Genomic DNA, 23,455 nt, shown 5'->3' with positions numbered 1-23,455 from the left:
AGCTTCCTCAATAGGAATGGAAGCCAAACTCCGAACTGATGACTCCTTTGAGGAAGTCGAGAGCTGTACGGAAAGCCAGGAACAGGGGCAAGGGAGTGATGCGTCCCGAATGATCCTGTGCCAATTCTTTCTGGAATCGTCGATGTGATCTCAGCTGCCCTTTCCACACTTGACACAGTGATTGTGGCACCCATTGGTCTAGCTGTGGTCTCCAAGGAACCCCCAAAGGGAAGGGCACAGTGAGCAGGGGCATCCGCCTGAGTGACGAGGATTTGAGAGGGCAGGTTGGTTGAAGGGAGAGGACTGGCCAAATGCCATGTGTCTGGACCTAGATTGCCTGGTTCTAATTGGACTTCACCCTTTTTGACTTCATGATCTAGTACGAGTTATATGAAAAGGCGTTGCTCCTTTTCTAGTCTGTAAAATCATCCTGAAATGTGCACCAATAATGTGGAGACTATGCAGATGAAATGAAACAAGCTGCATAGAGCACAGAGCTCAGAGCCTGGCCTTTAGGAAGCCCTCAGTAAGGGTTCATGATGCCATGGTGTCTGTCATCATCCTCTTTATCCTCATCATCACCTTCATAATCTTTTTGTTGTTGTTAGGGAATGGTTTAGAGGGACTGATTCCCTGCTATCATGGGTGAGATGTCTATGAAAAGGACAACCAGTGGGGGAGGAAAGCAAAATTTTGTATAAGATTTCTGAGACCCCCAGCACAACCAAGAACAGAAACTCCACAGTCTGCTGAGCGGACAGTTTGCACATTGGTCTCCTCCCATCTGCCCACCGCACTCTCCTGTTTGTCCTGAGGATGAGGAAACCAAACAAGGCTCCCGACCGTCCCTCAGCACTCACTTGAATGGGTGGCCTGCGCCTCCACACCTGTGAGTATTTCTAGTCGGGTGGAATGAGAGACTGAGGAAAGAAATAAGACACAGAGACAAAGTATAAACAACAGTGAGCCCAGGGGACTGGCCTTCAGCATACCAAGGATCTGCAATTGCACCGGCCTCTGAGTTCCCTCAGTTTTTACTGATTATTATTTTTATTATTTTAGCAAAAAGGAATGTAGTAGGAGGGGAGGGTGATAATAAGGAGAAGGTCAGCAACCAACATGTGAGCAATAGAATCTATGTCATAATGAAGTTCACGGGAAGGTACTATGACTGGACGTGTACGTAAGTCAGATTTATGTTTCTCTCCACCCAAACATCTCAGTGGAGTAAAGAATAACAAGGCAGCATTGCTGCAAACCTGTCTCACCTCCCACTATAGGGCGGTTTTTCCCCCGTCTCAGAATTGAACAAATGTACAATCGGGTTTTATACCGAGACTTTCAGTTCCCAGGGGCAGGCGGGAGACAGTGGCCTTCCTCTCTCTCAACTGCAAGAGGCTTTCCTCTTTGACTAATCCACCTCAGCACAGACCCTTTACGGGGCTCGGGCTCGGGGACAGTCAGGTCTTTCTCCTCCCACGAGGCCACTTTTCAGACTATCACATGGGGAGAAACCTTGGACAATATGCCGCTTTCAAGGGCAGGGCTCCTTGCGGCTTTCCACAGTGTATCGCGCCCCTGGTTTATTGAGACTAGAGAATGGCGATGACTTTTACCAAGAGTACTGCTTGTTAACAAGGCACGTCCTGCACAGCCCTAGATCCCTTAAACCTTGATTTCATGCAACACATGTTTTTGTGAGCTTCAGGTTGGGTCAAAGTGGCTGGGGCAAAGCTACAGATTAACAACATCTCAGCAAAGCAATTGTTGAAAGTACAGGTCTTTCTCCAAATGGAGTCTCTTATGTCTTTCCTTTCTACGTAGACATAGTAAGAGTCTGATCTCTCTTTCTTTTCCCTACACTCACTGAACTGCCCTTCCCCTCTGCTGGGCCATGACCACGGAGAACAGGTCCACTGTCCTCTCTGTGTGGTGCACCATGGAGGCTCAGACTCCGTCCTCAAGTGGGCAAGAAGACACGGTGAGACGTGAGTCTCCTGATACAGGTGACGGGAGTGGAGCCCACAGGACTGGAACCTCACACTGCAGGGCTGGAGGCACAGAATGACTATTTACCATTCTGTGGCATGGGGGTCTCAAGGCACAGAGCTCCTCATTAGCCAAAGTCGCCCAAGTTCCCCAACCTCTAAGGATTTCCTCATAATATTGCAAGCAGGAGAAGAGGAAAGTGAGTGTCCATAGAAGCATTGGGGCTCTTCCTCTAATCAGGAGAAAGCTGGTGTGTATTCTTCGCTTCTTTCTTTTCTTTTTAAAGGTCCAATTGCTTTAATTTTCATCTTTTATTATCGGAAAATATACCACGTAAAAATATTAAAAATTATAAATATATATTAGTTCATATAGAATGGCCAGTATAAACATTTACAATTTCCACTCTTTTTCAGTTTAAAGTTTAATGACATTAAGTACATTCACATTGTTTAGCAACCATCACCGCCATCGTCTCAGTTTTATCTTTCAAAATGGAAATTCCACCCATTCACCAACCTCTCCATTCCTCTCTCTCGGTCACCCCTGGGGGCCACCTTTCTAGTTTGCAACTCTATGAGTTTAACTACTTTAGACACTTCATAGAAAAGTGGAATCATACCGTGTTTATTTTTTTTTGTTTTGGAGACAGAGTCTTTCTCTGTCACCCAGGCTGGAGTGCAGTGGCGTGATGTCACCTCACTGCAATCGCCACATCGTAGGTTCAAGCGATTCTTGTGTCTCAGTCTCCCGAGTAGCTGGGATTACAGGCATGCGCCAGCACGCCCAGCTAATTTTTGGATTTTTAATAGAGACGAGCTTTCACCATATTGGCCAGGCTGGTCTCGAACTCCTGACCTGAAGTGATCCGCCTGGCTCAACCTCCCAAAGTGCTGGGGTTACAGGGATGAGCCACTGAACGTGGACCTGTTTATCCTTTTGGGATTTATTTATTTCACTGACGATAATGTCTTCAAGGTTCATCCATGTTGCGGCCTGCGTCAGAAGTGCCTGTCTGTTTTTTTTTTTGTTGTTTTTTGTTTGTTCGTTTGACCTTGTTTTGTTTTGTGTTTCCATGGAGTCTCACTCTGTCGCACAGGCTGGAGTGCAGTGGCACAATCTGGGCTCACTGCAACCTCCGCCTCCCGGGTTCCAGCTATTCTTGTGCCTCAGCCTCCCGAGTAGTTGGGAATATAGGCACACGCCACCACGCTCGTCTCATTTTTTGCATTGTAAGTAGAGACAGGGTTTCCCCAAGATGGCCAGGCTGGTCTTGAATTCCCGACCTCAGGTGATCCGCCCATCTCGGTCTTCCAAGACGCTGCGATTACAGGCGTGAGCCACCGCACCGGCCAGAAATGCCTGCCTTTTGAAGGCTGAATAGTCTTCCATTGTATGAAGGAACTGCAGTGTGCTTTTTCATTCATCTGTCCACGAACCCTTGGGTTGCTTCCACATTTTGGCTGTTGTGAATAATGCTGCTATGAATATGGGTGTACACAAATCTGTCTTCCACTCCTGGCTTCTAATTCTTTTTAGTAGGTACCCACAAATGCAACTGTGGGAACATCTGATCATTCTGTTTCTAATTTTTCCAGTAGACGCCATACTATTTTCCCCGTTCCTTCATGGTTTTACATTCCCTCCGATCAGATTCGAGCATTCCTACTTCCCTCTAGTCTCACCAATGCCTGTTTGTTTATCATATCCATCCTAATGTGTGGTATCACATTCTTGGTTTGATTTGTGCTTCCCTATGATGAGTGATTTTGAACATCATTTTAGATGCTTATTGGCCATTGCGATATCTTCTTTAGGGACACGTCTACTCGAGTCTTCTGACCATTGTTGATGGGATGCTTTGGGTTTCTTGTTGTTTAGTTCTAGCTGTTCTTTACATATGATGGATATCAGCCTGTTTTCAGATATATGCTTTGCAAATATTTTTCCTAATCCATGGGTAATCTTTTCCCTTAGTTTGCAGTGTTTTTTGCTGCACAAAAGTGTCTGTCATTTAGATGTAATCCAAGGAATCTAATTTTCTTTTGTTGCCTATGCTTTTGGTGTCATATCCCAGGGAACATTGCCCAATCTGCTGTCATGAAAGCGTGGCCAGTGTTTTATTTTAGGTGTATCATACTTTTAGCGCTTGGGGTGAGGTCTCTGTTCCAGTTTGTGTTAATTTTTGCACCTGGTGTGACATAGAGTCCACCTTCATTCTTCTGCATGTAGAACTCAAGTTTCTCCAACATCATTTCTTGAAAAGGCTGCTTTTCCACCAATCAGCTTTCTTAGCACTCATGTGAAAAATCATGTGAACATATAGGTGAGAAGTTATTTCTGGGCTCCAAAACAAACAAACAACAACAGACAACAGATAAGGATACAGCATGGGCTGGTCGCGGTCGCTCAGGCTTGTAATCCCAGCACTTTGGGAGGCCGAGGCGGGCGAATCACCTGAGGTGAGGAGTTGAAGACCAGCCTGACAGACAGGGAGAAACCCCCGTCTCTACTAGAAATACAACATTAGCTGGGCGTGCTGGCGCATGCCTGTAATCCCAGCTACTCGGGAGGTGGAGGCAGGAGAATCGCTTGAACCCAGGAGGCAGAGATTGCGGTGAGCCAAGATTGCACCATGACACTCCAGCCTGGGCAACAAGAGCGCAACTCCATCTCAAAACAAAAAACAAAAAACCAGCATGATTTCAAGAGCAGAAAGAGAAGAGCTTAAAAACCATCATAATGAGAAAGTTAGGAAGTTTCTTACCAAAGCATCTGGAAATATGCAAGCAATTCTTGTGAACTAAAAGTTTCATACAGTACTATCAAACACTAGAACTCACTTATTCCATCTTTCTGTATTTCGGGACCTAATTATCCACTTATCTTCATTCCCCATCCCACCCCTTTTCTTCCTAGCGTCTGCTAGCCACCTTTATACTCTCCACCCTCCTGAGATTCCTTTTGTGTGTAGTTGTGTGATGGAGTCTCTTTCTGTTGCCGAGGTTGGAGTACACAGGCACAATCCGGGCTCACTACAAGCACCGCCTCCCGAGTTCAAGCTTTTCTTGGGCCTCAGCCCTCCGAGTAGCTGAGACTAGAGGCAAGCGTCACCACGCCCGGCTCATTGTTTGTGTTTTCCATAGAGATGGGGTTTCACCATGTTGGCCAGGCGGGTCTCGAACTCCTGGACTCAGGTGATCCATGCGACTCGGCCTCCCAGAGTGCTGGGATTACAGGCCTGAGCCACCACACCTGGCCAAGGTTTCCTTTTTTCTTCCTACATCCATTTTTTTGGCAGCGGAGAGGAGTTTCTTCCTCTTTAGGCTGAATAATACTTCATTGCATGTGTATACCACAGTTTCTTCATTGAAACAAATTTCTGAAGAGCAAATATTTTTAAAATGTCTCGGAATGTGAAACTTCAGGGATACTGTGCCCATTTTATTCTTTTCTATTTCCCATCTTATGTATATGCAAGTGTATACAAAGCAGCAATAAATGTGTGTATAAATCTATAACTTCAACAATTGTAAAATGTAAATGCTAAGTGGTGGCTGGGCACGGTCACTCATGCCTGTAATCCCAGCACTTTGGGAGGCGGAAGCTGGCGGATCATCTGAGGTCGGGAGTTCTGGACCAGTCTGACCAAAATGGAGAAAAACTGTCTCTATTAACAATACAAAAAAAAAAAAAAAATTAGGCATGGTAGCGCATGCCTGTAATCCCCGCTCCTTGGAAGGCTGAGTCAGGAGAATTTCTTGAATACGGGAGGCAGAGGTTGCAGTGAGCCGAGACCGTGCCATTGAACTTCAGCCTGGGCAACAAGAGTGAAACTCTGACTCAAAAAAAAGGAAAATAAATAAATTGAAAATGCGAAATGGTAAGAAAAAACCGCATAATAAACATTTGTATGGTGTTGATGGACAATGCATTTGAAGATAATAATTGAAGAAATCATATTACAATTAATTTCTGTTCTTACTCATTGGAGCTTGATGCCTCTAAAAACTTCATCATTGGAACCACCTCTGGTGCTTTAAAAAAAAAAAAATCCACATACTCACACAGATGCAAGGAAATGAGAATTTCAGGTATTGAGACCCAGGCCTCATCATTTCTAAGCTCCCCAGGTGATCTGACTCAAAGCCAAGATTGAGGAACGGCGACATGGATCTCTACACAGAACCTGCCTAAATAGATTCTCTGGAAGCAGTTTATAAAGAAATTCCACATGAACTGTGGAAGAGGACATGAATTTGATATACAGTATGTCCTCACTTAACATCTTTGAAAGTCTCTTGGAAACTTCACCTTGAAGCAAAATTATGTATAGTGAAACCACTTATGTTTCTTCCACTGTATAACTACACGACTTTGAACAGCCAATGCTGTTGGAGGACCTCCTGTACATTGTTTCCATAAAGTCAGTTTTCAGGGAATTCCAAAACGAAGTGAGGACTTCGTGTATATAAAAAGATGGTAGTGATTCCACCTGGATGACAGTGTTATTGCTCAGAAAGTAATAGAGGCCGCCTAGGTATAGAGGATTCTGTCATGAGGTTTCTGCTAAACCAAGGATCCCAGAATCCTCACCCATTCCAGTTAAAGGCATAACGAAGAAAGCAATATTCACAAAGGAAATGCAGAAAGGAATAAAATCCATCAAGCCACAAAAATAATGTGACTAAGGGGCAGGATTTGCAGATGTAGAGATTTAATGTGGTTGCCCTTTCTCACCCACACAAGAAAAAGGATGGAACAGATCATGAGATTCCACTATTCTGCTGCGCAGCCTCCGCAGGGCAGTTTGTATGTCCCTGTTTCTCAGGCTGTAGATGAAAATGTTCAGCATGGGGGTGACCACAGCCTACATCACTGACGCCACCACACCATTCCTGGGGGGTGGTGACACAGCTGAAGCCAGGTACACGCCAATGCCTGTTCCATAAAATCAGCAAACAACTGCTAGGTGAGAGCCACAGGTGAAGAAAGCTTTATACTTCCCATCTGACGATGAAATCCTTAGAATGGAGGGGACAATTTTATAGTAAGACAAAAGGATCCCTGAAATGGGAAGAAAACCAAACATAGTACTATCGAAATATATGAAAATGCTATTGATGACGCTGTCAGAACAAGCAAGTTTGAGAAGTTGAGAGGGGTCACAGACAAAATGAGAGATTTCCACAGTCTTGATAATGGTGAATTGTAACCCAATCCAACTATGCAGCTGGGAATCCAACAGGCTAAGGAAAAAGGACACCAAAATGAAGAAGACACAGAGGTGAGGATTCACGATGACTGGATAGTGCAGAGGGCGACAGATGGCTACAAAGCAGTCATAGGCCATCAAAGTCAGGAGCATGCCTTCTATACATGCAAAAATGACCAAGAAATACATCTATGTCAGGCAGCCCGCATGAGAGATGACTTTGCTATGTGACTGCATGTCCACAATCATCTTGGGAACCGTGGCCGAGGTGAAACCCATGTCAGCCCAGCACAGGTTGGAGAGGAAGAGTTACGTGGGGGTGTGGAGGGGGGAGTCAGAGCTGACAGTCGGGATGCTTAGCAGGTTCCTCAGCACCGTGACCAGATACATGGACAGGGACAGGGACAGCAAAGCGAGGACTGGCTGCAGTTCTGGATCCTCTGAGAGTCCCAGGAGGAGGAATTCTCAGACACCTGTGAGATTCCGTGGCCCTGTGTGTCTTGGACACCTTGAGAAGGAAAGAGGATTGGAAAAATAAAAGATAAAAACGAGCCCTTAATGCTAGATGCAAGCAATTCACAAGGAACATCTTCACATTTGTGGGCCATACACCGCCAGCAATGATTCTCAGTTGTGACAATTCCAAAATCTCAGAATTATTACGTGATTTACGTTTTTGCTATTCAAGGCTTTCTGTACATACTACTTTAGAGAATATCCACTGGAGAATATTAGAAGACCAAAACGTCATATATAACAAATCCGTGATCTCAGTAAAATATGGCCTACTCTTTTCAGAAAAAATACAATGCAATGACAATGTCCTTCTCTCTTTCAGAAAAAGATCTCAGTCTAATTGAAAGAAATTAAGAAACCGTGAAATACACTCTACTTTATTCTGACACGGTGCTACAACTTCCATTGATGTAGAATATGTAAAAGGATGACACAAGGGCTAGGACCCCATTATCTGGAAACGAAATCGAACCTTATAATTCTCAATCGGAAGACCTTTTCACATGCCTGTTAGTTTTCATATTTATTATCATCTTTCGGTTTTCTGACATCATTTCTTCATAAAAGGACACGCACACTCAAAAATGGGAGCTGTGTTTCCAAATGAATAAAATCTATAACTCTTGGCCCAGCACCATGGCTCACACCTGTAATCCCAGCACTTTGGGTGGCCGAGGCTGATGGATCACCGGAGGTTAGGAGTTCCAGACCAGCCTGGCCAACGTGGTGAAACCCCATCTCCAGTGAAAAAAAAAAAAAAAAAAAAATAGCCGGGCGTGGTGGCGGGTAACCCTAGCTACTCGGGATGCTGAAGCTGGAGAATCCCTTAGAACCTGGAAGGCGGAAATTGGACACCCTGTGATGGGATTTTTGATATCCTAGGGTGATATTGCTCCTGACAGTAGACTGGGCGTACACCCTGTGATATTATTTGTAATATCCTAGAAAGATATTGCTCCTAATATCACGGTGGCTCTACACCCTGTGATCTTAATTGTAATATCCTACAGAGATCTTACTCCTAATAATACAGTGGGTGTGCACCCTGTGATATTATTCATAATATATCACAGAGATACGACTCCTGATATCACAGTGAGTGTACACCATGTTGGTACACAATGTGATCTTATTTGTAACAACTTAGAAAAATATTACAGCTAATATCAAAGTGGGTGTACACCCTGCTATGTTATTTGTTATCTAGCAGGTAGATATTACTCCTAATATCACAGTGAGTGTACACCATGTGTGTACGGACTGTGAAATTATTCGTAATACCCTAGGAAGATATTACTCCTCATATCACAGTGGGTGTACACCGTGAGTGATTTTTTTTCTAATATCCCGCGGGTGAGAGGATGATATTGCTTCCAATATCACAGAAGGTGTACACCCGCCTGTGATATTGTTCCTAATATCCAGGGAAGGAGAGGATGACATTATTCGCAATATCACTGGGGCTGTACCACCTCCCGCCGGGATATTGTTCTTAGTATCTGGAGGTGGAGAGAATGATGTTACTCCCAATTTCACAGGGGGTGTACACCACCCCTGTTTGTAAACACCCCCTGTGATATGGTTCCAAATGGCCTGTGAAAGAGTAACCATGACTCCCATTATCGCGGGGGGTGTTCAGCCCTGATGATATTGTTTTCTAACATGCAGGGAAGGAGAGTATGCTATTACTCCCAATATCGCAGGGGTTGTACACCCTTTTGTGTTTTTGTGCCCAATATCCAGGAAAATAGAGGATGATATTACTCCCAATATGGAAGTAATTGTACAGCACCCCTGTGATATTCTTCCTAATATCCAGAAAGGAAAAGAATGATATTACTCCCACCAGTGTAGGAAACGTATACCCGCGCTGTGGTATCTTTCCCAGTATCCAGGTGGGGAGAGGATCATGTTACTTCCAATGTCGCAGGGTGTGTACAGCCCCTCTGTGATCTCATTGCTAACATCCAGGGTTGGGGAGGACGACATTACTCCCAATATCGCAGGGGGAGTACACCCCCCCGTGACCTTGTTAGTCATTTCCTGGGGGGAGAGGATGATCTTACTCCCAATATCGCAGGGGGTGTACACAACCCTATCATATTGTTCGTAACATCCAGAGCGAAAGAGGATGATATGACTCTCAATATCGCAGAGGGTGTACACCCCTCCTGTAATATTGTTCTGAATACCCTGGGAGGGAGAGGATAAAATTACATTGAATATCGCAGGGAATGTACACCCTCCCCCTCTGATACCCTTCCTAATGTCCAGGGGAAGAGAGGAAAATTTTACTCCCAATATCACAGAGGCAGGACACCCCACCCGTGATGTTGTTCCCAATATGCAACGGGGCAGAGGATGATACTACTCTCAATATCCCAGGGCTGTTCACATCCCCAGGGACATTTTTTCCTATTATCTAGGGGAGAGATAATTCCATGACAGCAAAGGTTGCAGGGTCTGTACAACCCTTCCTGATATTGTTCCTAATATCCAGGGGGGAAGAGGATGATATCAAATATGAAAGTGGGTGTACATCCCCCACCCCTACGATATTGTTCTTAATAATCGTGAGGGGAGACGATGATATTACTCCAAATATCTCAGGGGTTGTTCACAACGCCCTGTGATGTTGTTTCTGATATCCAGGGGGGGAGAAAATCATATTACTTCCAATATTGCAGGTGGTGTAAACCCCACCTGAAATATGGCACCGCATATCCAAAGAGGGAGAGGATGGTATTCATACCGATATCGAAGTGTGTGTACACGCCCCTTGTGCTATGGTTTTTAATATCCAGTGGGCGGGAGGATGATATTAGTCCCAACATCCCAGAGGGTGTACACTACCCCTGTGATATTGTCCCTAACTTCCAGAGGGGAGAGGATAATATCACTCCCAATATCTCAGAAGTTGTACATCCCCCGTGATATTGTTCGTCATATCCAGGGAGGCGCAGGATGACATTCCATTGAATTTCGTGACAGGCTTACACGCACAGTGTGATATTGTTCCTAATATCCAAGAAGGGAGAGGATGATATTACTCCCAATAAAGCAGTGGGTGTACATCACCCCTGTGTTATTGTCTCTAATATCCAGGGCTGGGGGAGTGGGGGAGAGGATAACATTCCCTCAAATTTAGCATTTGGTTTGACGCCCCTTGCTGTGTTGTTTTAAATATCCAGCGGGGAAGACAATAGTACTATTTTTGATAGTCCGATTCATCCGCTCCACCTTTCCGGAACTCTGAGGCCGGGAGGCAGCATGCAGTTTCCGTGTGATCCCCAATACCTTTGCCGTCTTCTGTATCAAGGCAGCCAAAAACGCAGGCCCGTTGTCTGAGCCGATCCCTAAAGGCCGTCGAAATCTAGGAATCAGATCATGAAGAAGCACAGGGGTTACTTCATGAGCTTTCTCAGTTCGTGTTGGATAGGCCTCCACCCACCCAGAGTAGGTACGCCCAGGAACTAGTACATCCTTGTTACCTCCACACTTTGACATCTCTGTGAAGTCCACCTGGAGACCTTCAAAGGGGGCTGCTCCATAAGCTCCTATGCCGGGCGGAACGGCTAGACCTTGCCTCGCATCATGCTGTCGGCAAGTAACACACTGCTGCCTCACCGTTTTGGCAAGGGCTGACAAAGGCGAGATGTAGCAATACCGGCCTAACAACTTTTCCAGTGACTCCTGACCTTGATGGGTGGTTTCTTGCACAGCCAGTATAACTGCAGCTCCTAGCAGCTATGGCACAGCTACTCTCCCAACTGGTACGTGAATCCATCCTTCCTCCATCACTTGTCCTTCCCTCTACCTGGAGAAAGTCCTTTTCTTCTTTAGAAAAAGCAGATCCAAGATCAGGTGCTTGAGAGTGCACTGATGCCCAGACGGGGACAGATGCTGCTTTTCAAGCCTCTGAGTCAGCGCGGGAATTCCCCAAATCCAGCAAGATGGAAGCTCGCTGGTGTCCTCTGCAATGCATAACTGCCACCTTGTGGGGTTTCCATACTGCTTCTAATCATTGAAAGATTTCTTGTTGATATTTTCTGTCTTTTCCCCCAGAGTTCAAAAGGTCCTTTTCTTTCTATCACGCTCCATGCACTTGAAGGGTTAAAAAGACATACGGAGAATCAGTGTAAATGTTGACAGTCTCACCCTCATTGAGTTCTAAGGCCCCAATGAAAGCAATGAGTTCAGCTTTCTGGGCTGATGTGGCCTGGGGCAGTGATCTGGCTTCAACAACAGTTTCCAGGGTTATCACTGCATACCCTGCACCTCTGTCTCCTTGGGGGTTGAAGAAGCTGCTCCCATCCACGTATGGTTCCCAGTCTACTGATGCCCAAGCCTGGTCCCGGAGGTCAGGCCTGCTAGAGTCAATTGAGTACAACATTTCTACACAATCAGGCTCGACAGAGCTCTCTGATACCGGCAGCAATGTGGTGGGGTGTAGGGTGTTACAAACTTTAGTGGTTATACGGGGATTTTTACAGAGCAAAGTTTGGTACTTGGTGAGTCTGGCATTCATTAGCCAATGATGTCCTTTAGTACTCATTAAAGTCACCACAGCACGGGAGGCATTTATGTTCAGGCTTTGCCCAAGAGTCAGCTTATTTGCTTCTTGTACTAGCAGAGCAGTTGCTGCCAAGGCCCTCCAACAGGGGGGTCATCCTTTAGAAACCCCGTCTAGTTGTTGAGAGAGGTAGGCCACCGGCCTCGGCCGGGGCCCCACAGTTTGGGTTCAAAGTCCAGCTGCCATCTTTTCTCTCTTATGCATATAATGGAAAAGGCTTTGTCAGATCGGGTAGCCCCAGGGCTGGGGCTGCCAGAAGTTTTTCCTTTAACTCATGAAAGACTTGCTGTTGTTGGGATCCTCATTCCAAAGGTTCCCTGTCCCCACCCCCTTTGTGACTGCATACAAAGGCTTGGCTAATACTGCAAAGTTTGGGATCCACAGTCTACAAAACCCCACAGCTCCTAAGAATTCTCTCACCTGCCTTCAGATCTTAGGCTCCGCTAGATGGCAAATGACCTGCTTTCTTTCTGATCCCGGCTGATCCCGGGCTGCGTTCTGACCCCTGGCGGATAGTCAATCCCAAGTAACGTACCTGCTGTCAGCAGATCTGAGCTTTCTTCTTGGACACCTTCTACCCACAGTCCTCCAGGTGCCGGTGTAGGGCATCTGTTCCCTTGGCACACCCGACTGCCGTGTGGTGTCCCAGTAGAAGGTCATCAACCTACTGGAGCAGCACGCAGCCTAGGTCTCTGCTGGAAAACTTCTGGAGGCCTCGATCCCACGCCTCCCCGAAGATGTTGGGGGAGTTCTTGAACCCTTGGGGAAGCCCGGTCCAAGTGTACTGAGTAGTGACACCTGACTCCGGATCTGCCCGCTGAAAGGCAAACAGCTTCTGCCTCTCAGGGGCTAATCTGATAGGAAAGAAAGCGTCTTTCAGGTCCAAGCAGGTGAACCAGCTGTCCTCAGCTGGCGGCAACCACAACAATGTGGACGGTTTAGGTACTGTTGGAAGTAAAATCAGTGTAGCTTGATGAAGCAAGCGCAAATCCTGTACCAGCCAGTAGTCCTTGGTCCATGGCTTGGGAACAGGCAGGAGGGGCGTGTTCCATGGAGACAGACAAGGAACAATCATTCCAAAAGTTCTTACGTGCTTGAGACCGACCTGGATACCTTGAAGGGCTTCTCTGGGGACCAGCTCCTGTTTTTGCCTCACTGGCAGGGCCCCATTCTTAACTGGCCAGTCCTGGAGGGTTGTCTTCTCCCCGTACTCTTGGCCACTGGCTAGCCAGAGCTGTTCTTCTCTCTTGGCCTGGCTCAGTTAAGAAAAGTCTCCATTCCTCATCTTGGGGGACAATAAGGGTCATAATGACTCCCGTTCAGGGTAACTTTAGCAGCGAAGAGTCGTGCTCTGTCAAAGAGATAGTGGCTTTCAGCTTGCTGAGCAAGTCCCTTCCTGAAAAGGTCAAGGGACAGTCAGGCATGTACCAAAACTGATGAATGACTTTATGTCCTCCTACAGTACAAGTCCGACGCAAGCAGAAAGCTTGCTTTGCTGAAACCCCCGTGGCTCCGATGATGTCAATAGTCTTTTTGGATAAGGGGGCGACCGGGGCGGTTACTAGCGAATGTTCGGCACCGCTATCTACAAGAAAGTGAATGTCTCCACCCCCGACCGTCATTCTGACCAGAGGCTCTTTGGGAGGCTTGAGCCCGGTCTCCCTCAGTCCAAGAACCCTTCTGCCAGGTTGAGCAGGGCCCCTTCCTCCTTGTCTGGGGTCTCCTGCTCTGAGTCACCTTGTTTTCTTTTGAGCTGAGGGTATTTGTTCTTCTACTGTCCTATTTCTTTACAATAAGCACACTGGTTACGCTGCAAACTCTTACAGCCAAGGTGAGTTTCTTTCCCAGGGGCCCCCTTCCCTTGCCTCTTTGGGAGGGGAGCCCTCTGATTGCTGCATCTGACACACAGGTCGGCGTGTCGCCGGGCTTGACCTCCATTCTCTTTGCCGTTTTCCTTACAGCTTACTGCATCCCTGTTTACAAACACCTGGCTAGCTATTTCTAGTAATTGGGATGGATTCATCCCTGCAAGCCCAGCCTGCTTCTGCAGTTTTCTTCTCATGTCTTCTGCGCTTTGATGGACTAAAGCCATGGGAATCATGCGCTGATTTTCAGGGCTATCGGGATCAAAGGGAGTATACATACGATAGGCTTCCCACAATTCTCTCTCATAGGATTGTGCTGGACTTTCTTCTTTTCCCTGAATGACCTCAGAGACCTTGTTAACGTTTGTGGCCTTCTGAGCTCCCCTCATTAATCCTTCCAAGAGAGTTTCCCTGTCTCGGTTTAGCCTTTGCATATCCTCTCTTTCATGTGGGTCCAAGTGGGGGTCCGTTCCTGGCAACTGGGTCCTTCCATACTCTTGGGGGTTTTGATAATCAGCTGGTGCATGTTCCTCTAGCCACTTAGTTGCTGCTTGGAGGACTCTCCGCCTTTCTTCGCTGTTAAAGAGGAACATGAGCAACTGGTGCCAATCAGCCCAGGTGTGGTTGTGGGTGTGGATAACAGGTTGGAGCAAATCTATTAGGGCTTGTGGCTTTTCGGTATAGGGCAGTGTATTGTTTTTCCAGTTGAGAAGGTCGACGCAGGTGAAGGGCTGGTACCCAAAAACACGCCTCTCCACCACGTGCCCATCCTCATCTATCCCAGTCTACCGCTGCTCTCTCAGGGGCATTTGTGTAGCTTTTTTGGGTCGTAAACGAGCTGCCGAGGGAGGGGTGGAATGGCGCAATGCGACTTACCGCAATTAATAATCTCAATTATTAATAATTATCAATATTAATAACCCATAATATAATTTTTAAAATCAATACCGATAATAATGATAATTAATGTTAAATAGTTATACTAACCATAACAATACATGATTAATATTAATGATTAATGATGCCGGATATTAATAACTGATATTGATCTTATTCATTAGAAAACAGAAATATTAACTTCTAATAATTCATATTAATATTAATAGTCTGAAAACTTTTTATTAGCAATTATTTCTTAATATTAATATTAATATCCGTCATTCATATTGATGTTAATAATAAATGAGGTATAATTCATACTAATATTACGCCCTAATACCTCAGTGGGTGTACACCCACCTGCGATATTGCTCCCAATGTCCAGGGAGGGAGAGAGCATGATATTACGTTCAATATCGCAGTAGGTGTACACCCAGCCGGTGATATTGATCAGAATATAATCTCCAGGGGGTGGAGTATGATGTTTCTCCCAATATAGCACTGGGTGTGCATCCACCTGGTGATTTTGCTCCTAATATTCACGGAAGAAGACAATGCTATTACTCCCAACATCGCAGGAAGTGTACACCCCTGTGTGAGATGGTCCTTAATAACATTCCAAGGCGGAGTGGGTGATAGGACTACATATGTGGCAGAACATGGACACCACCAAGGATATTGTTCCCATGATCCTGGAGGGAAGAGTATGATATTACTTTCAATATCACAGAAGGTGGACACACCCCCAATGATATTGTTTCTAATTGCAACATGGGAGAGGAGGATATGACACCCGATATACCAGGGAGTAGAAACACCCCTGTGATACTGTTCTTAATATTCAGGGAGGAAGAAGATGATATGCCTCCCAATACAGAGGGTTGTACAATCTCTGTATACCCAGGGTGTACACCGGTTTGTGAAACAGTTCATAATCTCCAGAGCGGAGATGATATTACTCACAATATGATAAACAGGCTGTGAGGCCACCGCGGATCCTAAAAACCAGGGGGGCAAGAGGGACTGGCTCTTACTCCCCGCATCGCGGTGGGCGCCTCACCCCCGTGCGATGGGGGTCCTAAGAGCCAGGGGTGCAAGAGGGACTGGCTCTTACTCCCCGCATCGCGGAGGGCGCCTCACCCCCGTGCGATGGGGGTCCTAAGAGCCAGGGGCGCAAGAAGGGCTGGCTGTTACTCACGGCATCGCCGTGGGTGCCTTACCCAACTGCGATGGGGTTCCTCAGAGCCAGGGGGCAAAAGGGGCTGGCTCTTACTCCCCACATCAGATATAGTACTATGGGTGAAACAACAATGTGGCTGTGGATGTAAATTAAGGGAGTAAATGTTAAAATGCACAAATGAAAATAGAGTGTAAGCATTTATAAAATTTATATTCATTTTCACCTGACCATCTAAACATGCAATTATAATAATTTTCATCCATCATGTTAATTATTCATAGATAAGAGAGTTTAAGACATGTGTTTGCTCCTGGAGTCTGAAGAAGATGGAGTTAGCATTTTCACCACTTCTTTTGTCCGTCAATTTCAATGATCTTCAGTTTGCAGCAGATGCTGAAGTCAGTACAGTATCTAATTGCATGTTCATCAGCATTGCACTTCAGTCTGCAATGATAATATTCTGAAGGACATTCATCATTAGAAATGAAGCTTCCGGCTTTAAGAGGAGAAGACAAATTATATGACACAATATACTTACTTTTTATTTTTAAAGTCTGAAATGTTTTATAATAAATTAAAAACATTAAAGAACTTTCCCAGAAAAACAAAACAACAGCAAAAGAATGCAAGAGAAAAAGTGGAGATGCTGAATCAAGACAAACGATGCTTTCTTCTGTAAAGAGAGTAGTAAATGAGGCAGTAGCTGGAAATGTACAGAATTTTCAATGAGAACTATTACCACATATTTCTACCTAAAATGAATTATCCTGCTTGGGGGTGGTGTAGAGATTCATAATGCAGGAAATAATGTTTAACTTCTGGAGTTAAATTCTTGAAAAAGTCATTGGGGATGGAATCTAGTGTAAGTGGAGGGGTTGGCCTTGAATGAGAGAGTGAAGAGAAGGTAGATTATGGATAAAGATAAAATTATGTGAAGAGATATGGTGGTGGGAAAGTGGAAAAGCTATCTTTGGTTGCTTCTCTGTTCTTGGTGAAATGAGAAAAAAGAATCCTTAATTGAGAGAAGGGGTCAGAAGGAGTTGAGTCTTAGTTCCAGCTTCCCAGCGTATTCGGGCTCAAGGCCATGTCTCCTTTACTGAGGAAGTTACTGAGATATGCACAGGAGCCTATAACCCATAATCTCCCATAAATATTCCCTTTAAACCTACCAGTCCTTCCCAAATCCTTTTGTCACAATTTATAAGTTAAAATAATTGCCATGAACAACATCATGAAAGTTTCTCCTTATGTTTTCCTCTACAAGTTTTACAGTCTCAGGTATTTATGTTAAAATGTGTAGTTCATTTTGAGTTGCTTTTTGTGTGTAGTATAAGATACAGGCCCAATTTTATTCTTTTGCATGTGAATATTCAGTTTTCTCAGTACCATGTATTGAAGAAACCGTCTTTTCCCCATTATATATTCTTCGCATGTTTGTTGAAGGCCAGTTGACTGTAAAAGTGTCGGTTGATTTCTGGGCACTCTATTCTCTTCCAGTGGCCTATATGTCTGTCTTTATGCCAGTAGCACACAGTTTTGATTACTCTATCTTTATAATACATTTTGAAATTAGAAAATGTGATGCCCCTAGCTTTGTTTTTCTTGCTCATTGTTTTGACTCTTCTGGGTCCTTTGTGGTTTTATATGAATTTTAAGATTCTTTTTCCTATTTCTGTCAAGAGTGCCATTAAGATTTTGATAGGGATTGTATATAATCTATAAATTGCTTTGAATAATATGGATATTTTGATATTATTATGTCTTCCAATTCATGAACATACGATATCTTTCCACTGATTTGTGTCTTCTTTAATTTCTTTCATGAATGTCTGCAATTTTTAATGTACTAGTCTTTCATCTTTTTGGTTAAGTTTATTCTTAAGTATCTTATCTTTTTTCTTGCTATTATGAATGGGATTTTCTTTACTTGCTTTCCAGTTGCTTGTTGTTAATGCTATAGAAACACAACTGATATTTGTATCTTGATTTTCTATCCTGCAACTTTACTGAATTTGTTATTAGTTGTAATAATTTTGGGGGAGTGAAGTTTAGGGTTTTTTACAAAAAAATATGTTATTTGGAAATAGATAATTTTACTCATTCCCACCCCTCAACAGTTTGGATGCCATTTATTTCCTTTTCTTGCCTAATTGTTCTTGCTAGAACTTTTAGTATCATGTTAAATAAATGTGGCAAGAAGGGGCACTTTTGCCTTGTTCCTGATCTTAGAAGAAAAGGTTTTAGTTTTTCACCATTGAGTATGAGTGAAGAATTTCTTTTTACTTTTATTGTAAGGTAGGACTACTGGTGACAAACTCTATTTTTGTTTACCTAAGGAAATTATGGATTTTTACCTTAATTTAAAGGGTAGGTTGGGTGCGATGGCCTGCACCTTTAATCCTGGCACTTTGGGAGGCCAAGGCGGGCGGATCACCTGAGGTCAGGAGTTCGAGACCAGCCTGGCCAACCTAGCGAAACCCGCCTGGCCAACCTAGCGAAACCCAGTCTCTACTAAAATTACAAAATTAGCCAGGCGTGGTGGTGGCTGGCTGAGGCACGAGATTGCTTGGACCCAGGAGGCAGAGGCTGCAGTGAGCCAAGGTCACTGTCACTGCACTCCAGCCTGGGTGACAAAGTGAGACTCTGTCTAAAAAAAAAAAGATAATATTGCTAAGTAGAGAGTTTTAAGATAGTGTTTTTTTTCTCTTTTTTAACATTTTAAATATTTCACTTTCCTCTCTTTTTGCTTATGTGGTTTTAGAGAAGTCTGATGTAATCTTATCCTTGGTTGTCCATAGAAAAAGATTTTTTCCCCTCCTGGCTTCTTTTAAGATTTTTTTTTGTCTTTGATTTTTGGCAGTTTCAATATAATATGCCTATGTTTAAATTTTTTGTATTTATCTTGCATGGTATTCTCTCAGCTTCCTAGATATGTACATTTTGTTTATTTTCAATTCTGGGAAAATTTCAATCAGAATTTCTTCAAATATTTCTTCTATTCCTTTCTTTCTCCTCCTCCTGATACTTCATTACACATATATTGTTCCTTTTGTAATTGGCCTACGCTTATTAAATATTCTGTTCTTTTTAATTCTTTTTTCTTTGCTTTTAAGTTTTGGAAGTTGCTATTTAAACTTCTTTAAGCTCACTGATTCTTTCCTTGATCATATCAGTCTATTGATGAATTCATCATTATGGGCTAACAAGTAATAATAAAATTTGTATGTTGAAGTCCCAATCTTCAGTATCTCAGAATGTAATCATATTTGAAGATAAGTTTTTTTTTTTTTTTTAAGGAGTGATAAAGCTAAAATGAGACTCTCAGGGTATGGCCCTCGTGCAATATGGCTGATGTCCTTATTAGAAGAGGAAGAGACACCAGGAATGCATGTGCGCAGAAAAAATGCCATAAGAGGACATGGCAAGAAGGCAAGCAGCTGCAAGCCAAGATAGGCCTCAGGAGAAACCAAATGTGCTGACATCTTGATCTCAGATTTATAACTTCCAGAACTGTGAGAAAATGAACTTTTGTTATTTAAGGCACCCATTCTGTGGTACTTTCTTATGATAACCCTATAGCAATGCAAGAATGGCCTAATACATCTATATTTATATTGGACAAAATTGACTTTAAGTGAAAAAACATAAAAAGGGACAAAGAAGGCCATCATATAATGATAAAAGGGCCAATTCAACAAGAGGATACAAAAAATTCCAAATATGTATATATATGTACCCACTAGTGGAATACTTAGATATATTAAAAATGTCATTAGAACTAAAGAGAGAGATACACCTCAACATCATGATAACTGAGGGCTTCAATACCCCACTTTCAGCATTGAACAGATCATCTAGGTAGAAAGCTAACAAATAATCATTGAATTTAATCTGTACCACAGACCAAATAGACTTAACAGACATTTACAGAATATTTCATGCAATAGCAGTGGAGTACACATTCTTCTCCTCATCACATAGAACATTCTCCAGGCTAGACCACATGTTAAGACACAAAACAAGTTTCAACAAATTTTGAAAAATCAACATTATATCAAGTATATTCTAGACAAAAATAGAATAGAACTAGAAATGAATACTAGGAGGAACTGTGGAAACTATACAGATAACACGGAAATTAAACAACATGCTTCTGAACAACCATTGAGTCAATGAGAAAATTAAGAAGAAAATAACAAATGTTCTTGAAATAAATGCAAATGGAAACACAACATATCAAAACCTATGGAATACAACAAAGACAGTGCTAATAGAGAATTTTATAGCAATAAATGCCTACTGCAAGAACATAGTAAGATTATGAACAAGCTACTATGCACCTCAAGGAACAAGAAAAACAAGATAAAATGAAATCCAAACTTAGGAGAAGGAAAGAAATAATAAAAATCAGAGCAGAACTAAGTGAATTTGAGATTTAAAAAATGCAAAGAATTAATGAAACAAAAAATTGACTTTTGGAAGAGATAAACAGACTTTATAAACTGCTAGCTAGACTAACCAAGAACAAAAGAGAGAATGCCAAATAAATAAAATCAGAAATAAAACAGGAGACATTACAACTGATATAAAAGAAACACAATGGATCATTAGAGTCTGTTATAAGCAACCATATGCTAAATAATCCATACGATGAAATTTTTTTTTTACCAACACCGATAATCAATCTAACTTTCCCAAATTAATTTTAAAATCCACCAATACTTTATAATAAATACATATTAAACTGTGGTTTATACCTGAGATTTAGATTATCAATTGACTTATTTATCTTTTCTGAGGCGCATATTACCTCAGAGCATATTTTAAAATGTATTTCAAGATTCCATCATTTACATAATTATACAGAATGATACTTTTCCTCCATGAATGTTGGTGTTTTATATTTTTATTGAGATAGAATTTACTATAAAATTCATTCCTTTAGAGTGTTCCATTTAGTAAGTATCAGTGGATTCTTAAAGTGGGATATACTGATGACCAATGAATGAAGGAATGAAGTACGAATATATGCCACAACATGGATTAATCTTGAAAACATTATGCTAAATGAAAGAAGGCAGACATGAAGGATCACATATTTATTATTCTGTTCATAGTAAATGTCCAGAATAGGAATATACATAGAGACAAAAATGAGATCAGTGGTTGCTAGGGACTGGGAGGAGGAGAGATTTGTTCTTGCGCTTATAAACATATTCTGGAATTAGATAATGGTGAGGGGTGCACAATTTTAAGAATACACTGATAACCACTGAATAGAACACTTTAAGGCAATGAATGTTAGGTAAATTGTGTATCAATAAAAATATAAAAAAACCCACTAACATTCATGGAGGAAAGGCATAATTATTTATAATTATATAAATAAGGGAATCTTGAATCATGCAGTATTATATAAATGAGGGAATCTTGAATCGTGAAGTATTAAAATGTGCTTCAGAAATGATCAATAAGTCAACCAGTAATCTAAATCTCGGGTATAAACCACAGTTTAATATGTTTTTATTATGGGGTATTGATGAATTTTAAAATTAATTTGGGAAAGTCATATTGATTATTTAATAAATATGCTTATATATAATTGGCTAGTTATGTGGTTAAAAATTAAGGTGGAATCTTAACTCTCACCATACAAAAAGTAATTTCCATATACATTAAATGATATCATATGAGTTTTCTTCAACTTTAAAGGAACACAGAAGCTAGCTCCTTGCCTGGATCAGTGGTGAATTTATCCTGTGAACCAAGGGTTATGGTGGAGTATCCACCTCGTCACCTCTAGCCCTTCTTCTAGTCATCATTCGCTTTTCATTTTTCCAATTCTTTAAATTTCCTGTGTTCTGTGTGCATCCTCTCACCATCTTTTGATCAAACACAACTCTCAAGTAAGTTTATTTTTTATTATTATTATTTTTTGAAACAGGGTCTCACTCTGTTGCCCAGGCTGGTGTGCAGTGGCATGACCTAAGCTGAATGCAGCCTTGACATCTCAGGCTCAAGCGATCCTCCTGCCTACGTTTCCTGAGTAGCCAGAACCACAGGCATGCGCCACTATACCTGACTAAGTTTTTGTATTTTTTTTTTTTTGTAGAGATGGGGTTTCACCCTGTTGCCCCCACCGGGCTGGTCTAGAACTCCTGAGCTCACCCACCTCAAACTCCCCAAATGCTGGGATTATAGACATGAGCCACTGTGCCCGGCCTCAAGTGAGTTTATCATAGGTTAAATCACTGCAGTGAACCACCTTATTTATTTCTTTAGTATCAACTCTTCAATCCTCTGAGCAGCCTTCATGGTACAGTAAAATCTGCCTGTGCCTAATTTATTTTCAGACTCTTGAAAGACCTTACATTTTCTTTTACTTATATTTTTAGAACTTTGGAATAAAAAAGTTTCTGTCTTACCTGGAGGAACTGTGAACATCAAGGAAAGGACTCCAAAGACAAAAGACAAGACCCTCATGTTTGAATAGGTAAAGCAGGTTAGAGGGAATCAGTAGCTGAGATGAAGAGGACTTCTGTGTACATTCAGTCCTCTGAAGAGGTGAGTTGTTGAGTGATTATTGAACCTTTCAGGAGCAAGAAGATTTCTGTGTTTCAAGGAGATTTTATATCAGGAGAAAGCATGCAATCATCACGACTATCAGTCATTTAAAGTACATTTATCAAAGGTCAACAGAATGTCTGCAAAGGTAGTAGAAAGCACAGCCATGGCAAAGGCAGGAGAGAGACTTGAAATATCAGCATTGTCTTATGCATTCTGGAGGAACTGTAAAAGTTAAGGAAGCAGTTATAGAGGAAAAGCATTCATTTTATTTTTCTGATAATAGGAAGAAGCACGTAATACAACAGCATGCCTATTTATTACTATTTTGGCACCGTGTGTTAGCATGCTGAAGCTATGGAATTAAATATGAAATTATAAACAGACTAGTGAGATACAGAAAAACTTTTATTTGATTATCTTTCTGTCCAATCGATCAAATGAGATAATCTAATTTTTATACTGAAATCTAAGTTAACACAAATTGTTTGCACATCAGTTATGTGTAATTTTAGAGAAATTAAAGAAAGAAGAGTGGGTCTTAGGGAACCTATAATACACTTCGGAAAGAAAATAATATATACAAAGAAATGGCAATGCAACACGAGCATATTTCTGACAAAGAGGCACAAATTACTTCTTAGACACTAAGGAAATGAACATAAACACCAGAA

The 23,455-nt window shown here is 42.5% G+C and overlaps 1 protein-coding gene and 1 pseudogene across 1 annotated transcript; both read right to left on the bottom strand.

Moving 5' to 3' along the window:
- Positions 1-6,943: 6,943 nt before the first annotated feature.
- LOC129398589 (putative gustatory receptor clone PTE01) lies at positions 6,944-9,749 on the bottom strand (annotated as a pseudogene).
- A 6,665-nt stretch (positions 9,750-16,414) lies between these two features.
- Positions 16,415-23,065, bottom strand: LOC117978522 (beta-defensin 131A). The gene is made up of 2 exons (XM_055116280.2): positions 22,643-23,065; positions 16,415-16,713 (listed from the first exon to the last, which is right to left on the bottom strand). The coding sequence occupies exons 1-2, from the start codon at positions 22,698-22,700 to the stop codon at positions 16,559-16,561; spliced, it is 213 nt and encodes a 70-aa protein (XP_054972255.1). The 5' UTR covers positions 22,701-23,065; the 3' UTR covers positions 16,415-16,558.
- Positions 23,066-23,455: the final 390 nt, after the last annotated feature.

The sequence above is a fragment of the Pan paniscus genome, chromosome 7, assembly GCF_029289425.2.
Source record: "Pan paniscus chromosome 7, NHGRI_mPanPan1-v2.0_pri, whole genome shotgun sequence".
NCBI lineage: Eukaryota > Metazoa > Chordata > Mammalia > Primates > Hominidae > Pan > Pan paniscus.
The sequence above is the reverse complement of the archived record's forward strand: the minus strand, read 5'-3'. Positions and strand labels throughout refer to the sequence as shown.